Here is a 12332-nt window from a genome sequence, read left to right on the forward strand (position 1 = left end):
GTCCCGCCCCGCCGCCCCGAGCCGCCAACGGGCTCCGCCGGGGTGCGACGTCACTTCTGGCGGCGCCGAATGAAATGGCGAGCGGCGGCGGTGGCGGCGGCGCGGGGAAGATGGCGGTGAGGAGTGGGGTGGCTTGGGCTCTTGTCGCTGCGCGCTGGGCTCCCCGGTCCCGCGCCCCCGTCCCGCCGCCGCGGGATCCCGCAGGAGTGCTCTGGGGCTGTGTCCCCGCGGAGAGCGCGCTTTAACTGGGCCGTCTGTGCTCTGCCCTAGGATAAGGAGAAGAAGAAGAAGGAGAGCATCTTGGACCTCTCCAAGTACATCGACAAGACCATCCGGGTGAAGTTCCAGGGCGGGCGGGAAGGTGAGCCCGGCGCGTGGCTGCAGCACGAATCTCTTCTGCTTTTCGGCGTTTTCCCTCAGCCAGCGCCTGTCGGCTTTGCCTTCTGCTCACGCTGCTTCCCTTCAAGGGAAGGCGAGGAGTAGCGGGTGTTGTTACTTACTAGTGGTTGCAGTTACCGGTGTGAAGCTTTTCTCGTTTACTTTTCCATTAATCTCCTGGGTGCACTTTTATCTTCATGGCTCATCTATGCATTTCTTCTTTTATTAGTTGTCTTGAAGGGCCTTATTTTAGCTGGGTTGGTTTTTTTGTTTGTTTTTTGGGTTTTTTTTTTGCATTGCAAGGGTGCACTTAAAGCAACAAAGAAACATTTAATGGATGTAACAATTAATACAACTGTCGTGCCTTTCATCTCTTGACATGGTAAGCATGCCCAGAGTTCATGGTGCAATATATGCCACCATGCCTTTCCATCTCCGTCCCTTCCCAGCTGGGAAGACACATCCCAATGCGGTTGGTGCCACCCGCCGGCACTTGTTTGTCTGACTTAACCATGTGCTGCATTATAAACCTCCACTGCGACCTAATGCTTATGAGAGTTTGGAAGTTACTTGGACTCCTGCACTCCTCACTGATAAGTGTGTTTTTCAAACTGAGAAGTCGCTCTGTGTAATTTCGTGATACATTTAGTGACTAGTCTTGTGGAATCATGTCCTGCATTATCACAAAGTGCTGGTTTATCTGTAGTGCCTTCCTGTGAGGCAGTGCTTAAGCTAAAGAGATGATGTGCCAGGAGGGCAGCTGGAAGATGGTGTTTCTGAGGAAAGAACTTAAAATATGGTCTTGCTTAATTTTTAACCATAACATTTCATTTAGGATATGTATTCCGTTTTGGGGTTGCTTTTTTTTTTTCTTTGCGCGACTTGTACTGATTTGTTATGCAGAAAGATTATTAAAATGCCCTTGAAATTGGCTGAAAGCAGAAATGTCAGTGTCTTGAAGAACATTTTGAAGAATTGATTGAAAAGTCTGTAAGTTTTAATTGGCACAATGTAGACCAGCTTTTGTGTACTTGCCGTTGAGAAAGAGGACACTCTTTAGTATCTCTGGTCTCATTTGCTTGGTCTTGCCTGAAGGAGGGAACAGCACTGGAGAACTGAATGTACCTTTCATGCAGTCTTATGTTGCTGTATACCTTGTTTTGGTCCTAATCATTGTTTTCTGTGTGGTCTTCAACAGCAAGTGGTGTCTTGAAAGGATTTGACCCTCTTCTGAACCTTGTGCTGGATGGTACCATTGAGTACATGCGAGGTAAGTAACATACAGCCTTTGGAAAGCTTCCCCTCCCTGAGTGGTTTTCTTAACAGAAATCTTACAGCTTTGTGAGTGAGTAAGCAGAAACTGCAGATTAACATCACCCAAACTGCAGCATGCTTGGGATAACTATGTTGTAAAGAAAGAGATGGGGTGGCAGGTCTATGGGACCTGACAAGGTGCATCCGAGCGTCCTGAGGGAATTGGCTGATGTAGTTCCCAAGCTACTCTAAAACATTTAAAAAGCGAGGGCAGTCAGATGATGGTAAAGGGGGAAACATTGAACCCATTTTTCAAAAGGATAGAAAGGAGCCTGGGAACTACTGTCCTGTCAGCCTCACCTCTTGTGCTTGGGAAGATCATGGAACCGATCTTCCTTGGAGCTCTGCTAAGGGATATGGAGGACAGGGAGGTGAATTGAGACATCCACCATAGCTTTACCAAGGGAAAATCCTGTCTGACCAGCCCAGTGGCCTTCTATGATGGAGTGACTCCATCAGTGGACAAGGAAAGGGATTACAGATGTCTTTTATCTGTACTTCTGTAAAGCCTTTGATATAGTCCCTCACAACATCCCTCTCTCTGAATTGAAAAGAGATGGATTTGATGGGTGGACTGTTTGGTGAATGTGGAATTGGTTGGATGGTCCAGAGGGTAGTAGTCAATGGCTTAATGTCATCATGAACATCAGTGACAAGGGGTGTCCCTCAGGGATCTCTGTGGGGACCAGTACTGTTCAGTGGTCATCAGAGACATAGACAATGGGATCAAGTTCACCTTCAGTCTGCAGGTGACACACCTGAAGGACAGGGCCGTCCAGGGGAACCTGGACAAGTTTTTGAAGTGGGCCCACAGGAACCTCAAGAGGTTCAACAAGACCCAAGTACAAGGTCCTGCTCCTGGTTTGGGGCAATCCCTGGTATAAATGCAGGCTGAGGGATGAACAGATGGAGAGCAGCCCTGCTGAGACTTGGACATGCCGGTGAATGAGAGGCTGGACAATGTGCTTGCAGCTCACAAAGCCAGCTGTATCCTGGGCTGCGTGCCTAGCAGGGATGGGGGATTCATCCCAGGGAGGGGATTCTGCTCCTCTGCCTCCCTCAGGTGAGACCCCACCTGCAGAGCTGCCTCCAGTCCTGGGGAACAACATCAGACAGACGTGGAGCTGCTGGAGTGAATCCAGAGGAGGCCATGGAGATGCTCCAAGAGCTGGGGCCCCTCTCCGCTGGAGCCAGGCTGGGAGAGCTAGGAATGTTCACCTGGAGAGGAGAAGGCTCTTATGAGATGTTATTGTGGTCTTTCAGTACTTTAAAGGGACATAAAAGAAAATGACGGGATGAATGCTTCAGCAGGCCCTGTTGTGACAGGGCAAGTGGTAATGGGTTTAAACTGAAATAGGGTTGATTTAGATATAGGGAAGGGGGGTTTTTTATAATGATCATGATAAAAACACTGGGACAAGTTGCTTGGAGAGGTAGTATGTGCCCCATCCTTGGGAGCATTCAAAGGTGGGACTCCGAGCAACTGGGGCTAATTAAAGATGTCTGTGCTCATTGCTGGGGGGCTGTACTAGATGACCTTTAAAGGTCCTTTCTGATACAAACCATTCTATGATTCTACAGCAGAAGTTAGATTAAGCACATTCCCTGTGATACAACATTGTTGGTAGTCCTTGCTTGAGCTCCTCTCTAGTTATCTTACTGGCCACTCTTGTCTTCTAAAGCTTGAATAAAGCAGTGTGTCTCTTTCTCCTCTCTGAAACGAAATGTATAATTTGATAGGACAGTGTTTTTGGAGAGTATTCCCTTACCTCCTTAAAAGGAAATACCTGAAGCATTGAATTATCTTTAAAAGGGAGTTTTAAAATGTGGTGTTCATTTTTATTGAATACAGAGCGATCTCATGGAAGATAGCACTGGCTGATTCGTAAGTGTTTGTCTGTCCCAATCCAGCCCTGTTTGGCCTGGTCTGGGAACGGACCGGTGCTCTCTTCCCTTGTGCATTTACAGGTCAGGGTCTTTTTCTGATTGACATTGATCCCCAAGTGTTTGTCTGTAATGACATTTGAAATGGAATCAAGAGCTTTTTTTTTTAATCACTTGCATGTATACTACTGGTTAGATGAATGAAAGGGCCTTTGAATTCTTTAATACATGTGTTCTGCTTTTTGTTGCATACAAAGTTCTGTATTGCTCACTGTCAGGAAGGTCTTGAAAACATCAGATGTCACTGCTGCATCATCTGTATAGTCCATGTGTTCAATAAAACAAAGCAGTTATACCAGGAAAGAACATGCATGTCTGTGCCTTTTGCAGTTGATGGAATTTGGTTTCTTTTCCTTACTTTCCTGTTCTAACCGTGGATCTCTGCTTTTTAGATCCAGATGATCAATTCAAATTAACAGAAGACACACGTCAGCTGGGACTTGTGGTTTGCAGAGGGACTTCTGTGGTTCTGATTTGTCCACAGGATGGAATGGAAGCTATTCCAAACCCTTTCATTCAGCAGCAAGATGGCTAATGCTTTCTTTGGATTGTCTCTGAAAACTTCAAGGGTGCAAGTCATTGGAGAGAACTATCAGTGTATGAGATACATACACTTCCTGGTTTGGGGGGAGGGGGGAGTTTGAATGTGTATTTGATAGTGGGAAAAAAAGTCAACTTTTATTTTTGTGGCTTTCATAAATGATGAGAGGATGGGGAATGTAAGAAGTACGTTCTTGTTTTCCTCCCACCCCCAAATAAGTGTGTAACTACGTTGTTTAGAGCTGACAGGAGAGAACATATTGTTACGAATTGTCTGAGACCTTCTTGATCTTGTGAGTTTTGAAACAACCCCATAAAATTAGTTAAGAATGCCCTGAATATTGGTTATATTTTTTCCATTTTTAAATACATTAAAATGTATTTAATCTGAATTAGTCTAAAGCCTAAATACAGTAGAACATGTTTTTCTTCCTCTTAGATATCAGCACTCAGCTGGGGAAACATTATGTTGTAGTCTTCTGCTGTTGAGTTCAGTCTCTTTTGTGCAGGAAAATTACTTCCTTGTGTAGTGTCATCACCTTTACAAGGAATGTAGCCAAGAAGGTCTTTTCCAGCACTTGTTCCATATCTGGTGGGCTGTAATCTGTGTATCAGCAGGCTCACACATTTTCTACAGGAGCACTGATCTAACTTGTGGTTGATCTTGGTTGAGTGACTTGAACCTTATGGAGGTATCTATTTGATACTTGGAATTTTAGGGGAAGAATATTTAATATCCTAATGTTTGTTCACTTGTAGGCAGTGTCTGGAAATACTGCATATTTTTATATTGTAGCTATCCACTTGTGGTTCTGCTTGTTATAACTTGATTTGTAAGTAAACATTTTTATTTCTTTTATACTGCAGAAAATGCAAGACTTGAGGAGTTTTGAGTGAATAAAGATAAAATAATCTGTTTCTAAATGTCTGGTTTTTAGTCTGTAAAAGTGCACAAGAGCTGATATTACAGTTCTCCAGCCGTAAAACTAAATTAAGTTAGTTCAGGAGCTGCATAAACACTGCAGGATCAGGAGGGACCAGAGCAGAAGCCATGCTTCAGACAGGGAATCAATGGGAAAGGCCTGAGAGCATCCGGTTCCACTTCTGAAGCGTTTCAAAGACTGCCTGATTGAGGTATGTACCTGCAGCCTGTATAGACAAAAGAGCTGCCCATTGGGGGTGGGGTGGGCCTGGCTACTCCTTAGTTTCACCTGGGTGTGGGGTCAGTTCGCTCTTTGCGTCTCGAGAGAGAGAACGCCGGGACCCCAAGCCCACTTTCCCTGCCCCGCTGGGAGCTGGGCCGTGGCCGCCCTGCCCCCGCCGTTGCTTCGAGCCTTCGCTGCGTTGTAGCCCTGCTCACCCTGCCTGCCCAGACCTCCGGGGGGTTCCCACCGCAGTTTGGATACATCTCGTCTGCCAGCCAGGATTTGTGCTCGTCCCTGCCGTTCCAGCCTGCTGTTCCCGAGGGTCCGGCCGGACACCGGGATCGGCTGCCCAGCGGTTTGTGAAGCCTTTGTCCCACCCCTTCCCGGGATCCCGGGGCACCGGTGCCGCGTGCTCCCCGAGCTCGCTCCGGAGCGCCCCCTGCAGCCGCGGGGGAACCATCGCACCTGCCCTGCTCACCGGGAGCCGCCAGCGCCCCTGCCGGCTGCGAGCGGAACTGCACCCGAGGGGAAAGGGCCCGACAGCCGAGAAGGCTGGCACTGGGTTTGGGATTGTTTGCTGTTACTGCCAGAGTTACTGCTGTTTGTTTGACTGGTTATACACATATCGATATATGATAGTAAAGAACTGTTATTCCTATTTCCCACATCTTTGCCTAAAAGCCCCCTTGATTTTAAAAATTATAATAACTCGGAGGGAAAGGGGTTACATCTGCCACTTCAAGGGAGGTTTCTGCCTTCCTTAGCAGACACCTGTCTTTCAAAACCAAGACAGGAGGCTGTGGCAGAGTGAATTGTTCTGCTGGCAGCAGCAGTTTTGTTCCTGAAGGTTGTCAAGAACATGTGGCAAGTACAGGTTGTATTGGTTATTTTGGCCACAGCACTGTTCTCCTGTGCATAACCTTTCATAGGTCAGCTCTGAAAGGGGTGGAAGCTTAGAGTAAATTTAAGTTCAGTGAATCTGGCTTTTCCAGGAGGCTCTGAAACTAGGGACCAGGTGTCTTGTGTGATGTATTGCCTGTGTGAACTTGGATGCTTCTGGATTTTAATCTAGGGGCTCACAGAGCTGTCTATAAAGTAGTGCTCCTCACGATTTAATTTTTTTTTCTAATGCTACAAAACTTGTTCATGCAACTGCACAATTCAAAAGAGAGTCCTTATTTAGAGTGTGAGGAGTAGAATTTGCTTGTCGTCAGCCTGAGCAGAGTCTTGAACTGTTCTTTAGGTGGGATAAAGATTGCTGGTGTTGATGCCAGTAACATGCTGCATTATCTTTGCACGCTAAGTGTAGCATCAGAAACAGCTCTCTGGGGTGGATTCTGGGCTCTCAGTGCAGGGAGATCTGCCTGAAGCCATGGGTCAAGTGTGTAAGCTCGGGAGAGGGGCGTGTTCCCAGCATTTCCTGCTCAGCTGATTGGTTGCTTGGTCTTTATTGTGAGCTGCATGGCTCTCCTTTTCTGTAGTGCAGACTTCGGGGTTAGACTTGGGAGTCAAGTACCTGAAAAGAAGAATATGAAAACGATAGGGGGCAGACATTTTAGCAGGATAGGAACAAGGGGTTGTGATAGGACAAGGGATAATGGTTTAAGCTAAAAGAGCGGTGATCCAGACTAGGAATAAGGAAGAAAGTTTTTATGATGGGGGTGGTGAGGCACTGGCACAGTTTCTGTTTGCTGAGCTCTGCCAAGAACTGGGAATGAGTCTTGCTGGTATGGGCTCTTTGGGTAAGGGGCTCTACTTCAAGGTCACTATGCAAATCTCTTCACTTAATAGGTCTGGAAAAATTCACTGTGGCATCAGTGAGCTGTTGCTTGTCCTACATCTGTATTTATTTAGTGCATTCAGATTGAGGATGACTGAACACATAAAGCCATCTGGGTTTGAATGGGGGCTAACTCCTTCCTCTTCTCTCTTACTAAAGTATTAAGTTAAATACATAATAAAAACTGTAATCACTTTGGTATTTGATTAAATTTGAACTAATGAAAGATGAGGTAATGGTTGCTTTTTTCCAAATGGGTTCAATGTTTTCTACAACTTTTTGGTATTTACCCAGTGCTTAGGAAGCTTTGGTTGTTTCTCCTGTTTTTTCTTTCTACCCTAGGCTCTTTGCTTGGGCAACAGCTCCCCTAATTTGCTGTGGCCTTACCTGGTAAAAGTAGATACCAGTCAAATTTTTTTGGTTATACAGCAGTTCTGCTATTGCTGTTCAGAAAGCAACAGGAAAGACAGAAGAGCAAAGCAGGAGAGTAGAAAACATTCTATTTTTAGGACAAGATTGGCTTATCTCATATTTATCCTAGCTAGGGGGATAATGTTTCCAGAGATCTCACATGGGTAAGGGCAGCATAAGACTGAGTTAAAATTAACTGCCGGGCAGTCTACAAGCATGGAGCCTGCACAAGAGCCACAGGAGCTGGGACCTCAGACAGAAATGATTGCAGACACAGTTCTTGAGGTTGGAGAGAGACTCTTTCAGGTCAGCCGTAGGGTGCTTTCAGTACACAGTCGATATTTTGAAGCCATGTTTTTTGGAGGAGCAAGAGAGAGCTCTGAACAGCACATAGTGATCAAAGGGATTGATGCAGTGCCTTTTCAGGCGCTACTTGAGTTCACTCGCACAGCCCAAGTGCTCATAGGTCAAGAAAATGTAACCAGCTTACTGGAAACAGCTGATTTTTTTCAGTTTGACAGGGTGAAACTGTTGTGTGAGAAGTTTCTGGAGAGAGAACTGCATATTTCCAACTGCCTGGGCCTGATGACCTACTCACAGCAATTTGCCTTTACAGAGTTGTATGTGTCTGCTATGAATGTGGCTCTCACTCACTGGGGAGATGTGATATGCCAGGAGGAATTTAAGGCACTACCCAAGGAAATGCTGATGCAGCTCCTGAAAAGTGATGACCTCTTCGTTTCAAGAGAGGATGTGGTTTTTGACAGTATTATGATTTGGATAATGGAGGACCCGGCAACAAGAGAGGAAGAATTTCTGGATTTGGTGGGCGAAGTCAGGGTCACTTTTCTGAGTTTGTCCTTCCTCGATATCTTGGTGAAACGCAGCAGGCGTGCTGGAGAGACAGATATCTTTTCCAGACTAGTAAAGAAGTTAGACAGCTGTCCTCCACCCAGCTGGCAAAATCCGAAACTGTGTCCTTATGCTGGTCGGAGCTATGATACCTTATACGTCCTGGGAGGAAAGCATGACAAGGAACAGCAAGAATTATTTCTCTTTCAACCTAAAACAGGGACCTGGCAGGCTTGCTCTCCACTGCAGCGCAGGAACCTCACCCAGTACGCAGTGGCAGCAGTAGGTAACTTACAGATAAGGGAGACTGAGCAAATGCAAACAGAAGTTGAGAGTCCCAAATGCAGGGAGTCCAGCTGTTGCTGTAAAATTGTGCACAGCATTGCTAAAACTTCATTCATATTGGTGTTCATATCTGTTCAAAGAATGGTTTTATTTTCCTTAGTCCTGGGAGAATGCTAGACAACACTATTTCTTTCATATAGCAGAAACTATGCAGTCTGTTGAGCTCCTTACAGTGGCTTTATCTGGAATTAGTCTAAGGACTTGGCTTTAAGCAGTATATTTTTTTTGGCCTTCTCTTTTGTAGTGGTTTAGACAGATGACAGGTGACTTCTGATTTATAGTTGCCATTACATTAAGCTTATCCATAGATGTTGGGAAATCTTCATGCTCGGAGACTTTCAAGCCAGCTCAATACTATGGCTTCTTGTATTAGTGTTGGTAATAGTACCATTTCTGGTAGGAGTTTGGAAGTGAGATCCCTGAGGTTCTTTCCAACCAGTGTTTCCATGATTCTGTTCAAAAATGGGAGCAGGTTTGGAAAGACTGGCTGCATACTGTAGGCGCAGTGTATCTGTGTGGATGAGGAATTAAATACTGCAAACAATTGACAGAGCAGTGATTTTCTCTCCTCATCTTGCACCTTATCAGTACAGCCCAGGGAAAAGGAGAATCCCAGCTATCAGTAGCAATTTTTAGCCTTCATGTGACTAATATTTTCTTTGCTGTCTTTCCAGGGAGCTTCCTTTTTGTGACAGGAGGATATTTCCGGGATGAGTTTGTGTGGTACAGTGTGGATTGGGTGCTTATCTACAATTGCTTGGACAATTGCTGGCTGGAAGGGCCAGCCATGAAGAAGTCCCGCAATAGCCACTGTGCAGTAGGAGTAGGGCTCTACCTGTATGTTCTTGGAGGGAGCACAGATGAAGGGATAACCCCAGCAGTGGAGCGCATGGCTTTGATGGAGTCGGAGTGGGAAAGCATGAGTCCTATGGCTCAGCCTGTGGAGAGAGGTGACGCAGTCAGTGTGGGAGCCAGGATCTATGTTGTCTGTGGCCTGGATGAGAATGGACATGTGTATGATGGAGTGCAAAGGCTGAACACAGAGACAGACAGCTGGGATGTCATCTCATTCTCCCCTCTTCCAAGGTATGAAATAATATTCTGGGACCTGGCAGAAGATGAAAGGTTTTAGTGTTGGTCCTGCTCCAAGAAGATTTCTGTAGAAATGCAGAAGTCCTGTCCCTGCAACACTTCTGTGATTCTCTGTTTAAACAGGACTTCTGATTTGAGGACCAAGGTCACCCTGAATATTTCAGGGGCCAAATCTTCCTGTTGATTCTGATCAAGGGTTTCTTCCCTCTCAGGTATGACCTCTGCATCACGTCCCTGAATGGGGCTCTGTACACTGTAGGAGGGGGAGCTTTTCGATTTGATGTGGAGACAGATGAATGGACCCAGGTGAATGAGGAATGCTTGACCCAGAAGTTCTTCATGGGATGCAGCACTGTGAATGGACAAATTTATCTCCTTGGACAGAGGAAGGGAAACAGTGCCCTCCCCACTGTAGTCCTCTTTGATCCCTACCTTGACATGTGCCAGGTCATAGATAACAAACTCCCTTGCCCCCTTCCTATTCATGGCTGTGTCTCTGTGCGAAGATTCGATACATGGGCATGAGAGTGGAAGATCATGTGCTTTACAGCTGAAGGGAGTTAGATTGCATCAACTTTGGCCTGTGACATTTTAAAATTTTTGTTCCTTTGTAATTTTACTTTTTTTTTTTTTTCTACTTGACAAATGAACTTGAAGCAAAAGCCAGTGAAAACTTTGTTTACACAAAGGCTGCAAGTCATTATTGAAAATGGTGATGCTATTGTTATGGTACATAAACTCCTTAGGGTTCATGCTCAATAAAGAGCTGTTCTGACCGTTAACCTCTGTGGCTCTCTGTCCTTTGAACAGCTGGAACAAACAGGAAAATCACTGCACCAGTGTTAGAAAGTATTGTAGGATCTAAATAAATCAAATGTGTGTCAAGGGAATCTTCATCAGGATTATAAGCCCACAGTGCTGTAGGACAGAGCAAAAAAAAAACAAACCAAAAAACCAAAAAAAACCATCCAAACAGCAACTGCTGTCAAGCCATACCCAATGTCAGTATCATTTTAGCCTGAAATAAGCAATTTTCACAGGTTATGTAATTATAGCTAAAATTACCTTTATTCCAGGCTGGAGAGCACCACAGAAGGAGGGACACTATTCTGGATTTATGCATTCAGGTATATGATGACAAACATTTGCACACTGAGTCTTAAGAATCTGGCTTCAGTTTCCTTAGTCCTCTTTGGGTTCACAGCTGCAGAGACTCAGAATAAAAATGCCCATCCCAAAGCACTGAAATGAGGGTGCAAGGAGCAGGGTCCTGCACACAGCTGTAATTAAAGACTGTGTATGAGGAAGAGCATTTCCCAGGCAGGCGTGCTGGTTTAACACAGCCTGGTTTTAGTGGGCGGGAGGAGCTGCTCGAAGCTTCTACTATGTCTGGCACAGAAATAATTGCTGAGGGCTCTGACGATGGGCAGGTTACCAGCCCAGTTAGAGAAGCTGGTAACACCTCTGTGATGACATATTTAAGAAAGGAAAAAAGCACGGGCAGTTCTCTTTCTTCTCCCGAGGGGTGGTGAGGCGGCCCCCGAGGGCCATCCTGGTGCAGCCGGGGCCCTCCCGAGGCCGGGGCCGCCCGTGCGGTGCCGCAGAGACGGCGTGGCCAGCAATGAAAACATGGCCAACAGTCCCCGGTGCGGAGCCCGGGCAGGATCAACCTTTCAAGTGCAGCAAAGCTCTCTAAGAACTTTTCAACTGCTGGAACTTGAGAACAACCAAACCTACAGACACCAACCTTCTTCCAAGTCAGAGAAAAAGGAAAAGTGAGGACACGTGAGGAGAACCAACACGGCGACACCGAGGTCAGTGAAAACAAGGAGAGGGAAGAAGTGCTCCAAGTGCCGGAGCTGAAATTCTTCTGCAAGCTGTGGTGAGGACTGTAACACAACAAACTGTTTCCCTGTAATTCAGGAGGTGCCTGGGGGGTGCAGATACCCACACGCAGCTCGTGAGGAACAGTGCTCACGCTGGAACGTGTGGATACTGAAAAGCTGTAATCTAGTGAGGAACTCGAACAGAGAGAGGACCCTTGCTTCCACAGATAGAGAACCCTTGCTTCCAGACTAGAACAGCTCATCCTTAAAAGACTTAAACCCCATGAACTAAAATGACCCATGCTAGGCAGTTGTGGGAAGACTGCTTGGCCGTGGGAGGGACTCACGTTACAGCACGTTGGCCGGGCTGCTGCTTGTGAAAGTTAAAACCATGCTAGAGAAATTCTTAGAGAACTGTCCCCTGTGGGAAGGACCCCACAGCAGAGCAGAAGAAAGAACTCCTTTCTCTGAACAAACTGAAGAAAGATTCTTAGAAAGTAAAATACTTACCAAAACCCCATGTTTTTTGTCCTTGAGCTGTCAGTGGGAAAGAGAGAGGGGGCTGGGAAGAAAATAAGTGTTCTAAAGGTTTATTTTAGTTCTTATTACCCTTTTTACTTTTAAATCTGTTAATAATTTTCTTTATACTGTTTAAGTTTTGAACCTGTTTCGTCTTAAAGTGTTTTTCCCCTAATCCTTATCTCA

At 45.9% G+C, this 12332-nt stretch overlaps 2 protein-coding genes across 2 annotated transcripts; both read left to right on the plus strand.

Annotated features, from left to right (window-relative positions):
• The first annotated feature begins 1 nt into the window (after nucleotide 1).
• LSM7 (LSM7 homolog, U6 small nuclear RNA and mRNA degradation associated) lies at nucleotides 2-5094 on the plus strand. Its single transcript, XM_082298013.1, has 4 exons — nucleotides 2-116; nucleotides 271-361; nucleotides 1577-1648; nucleotides 4029-5094. Exons 1-4 carry the CDS (start codon nucleotides 75-77, stop codon nucleotides 4169-4171), a joined length of 348 nt encoding a protein of 115 aa, XP_082154139.1. The 5' UTR covers nucleotides 2-74; the 3' UTR covers nucleotides 4172-5094.
• A 2634-nt stretch (nucleotides 5095-7728) lies between these two features.
• LOC309582534 (kelch-like protein 23) lies at nucleotides 7729-10534 on the plus strand (the record flags this gene model as incomplete). The annotated part of the gene is made up of 3 exons (XM_082297717.1): nucleotides 7729-8650; nucleotides 9384-9795; nucleotides 10014-10534. The coding sequence occupies 3 exons, from the start codon at nucleotides 7729-7731 to the stop codon at nucleotides 10324-10326; spliced, it is 1647 nt and encodes a 548-aa protein (XP_082153843.1). The 3' UTR covers nucleotides 10327-10534.
• Between the last annotated feature and the right edge of the window lie 1798 nt (nucleotides 10535-12332).

Source organism: Coloeus monedula (assembly GCF_965178545.1).
Source record: "Coloeus monedula genome assembly, chromosome: 27".
In the NCBI taxonomy this organism is placed as follows: Eukaryota; Metazoa; Chordata; class Aves; order Passeriformes; family Corvidae; genus Coloeus; species Coloeus monedula.

Bases quoted from the DNA above. Each gene is read 5' to 3' on its own strand.
- LSM7 (XM_082298013.1), top strand. From the start codon at position 75: ATGGCGAGCGGCGGCGGTGGCGGCGGCGCGGGGAAGATGGCG. The intron at 117-270 runs GTGAGGAGTGGG...GCTCTGCCCTAG, and splicing joins GCGGCGCGGGGAAGATGGCG to GATAAGGAGAAGAAGAAGAA. The intron at 1,649-4,028 runs GTAAGTAACATA...TCTGCTTTTTAG, and splicing joins TACCATTGAGTACATGCGAG to ATCCAGATGATCAATTCAAA.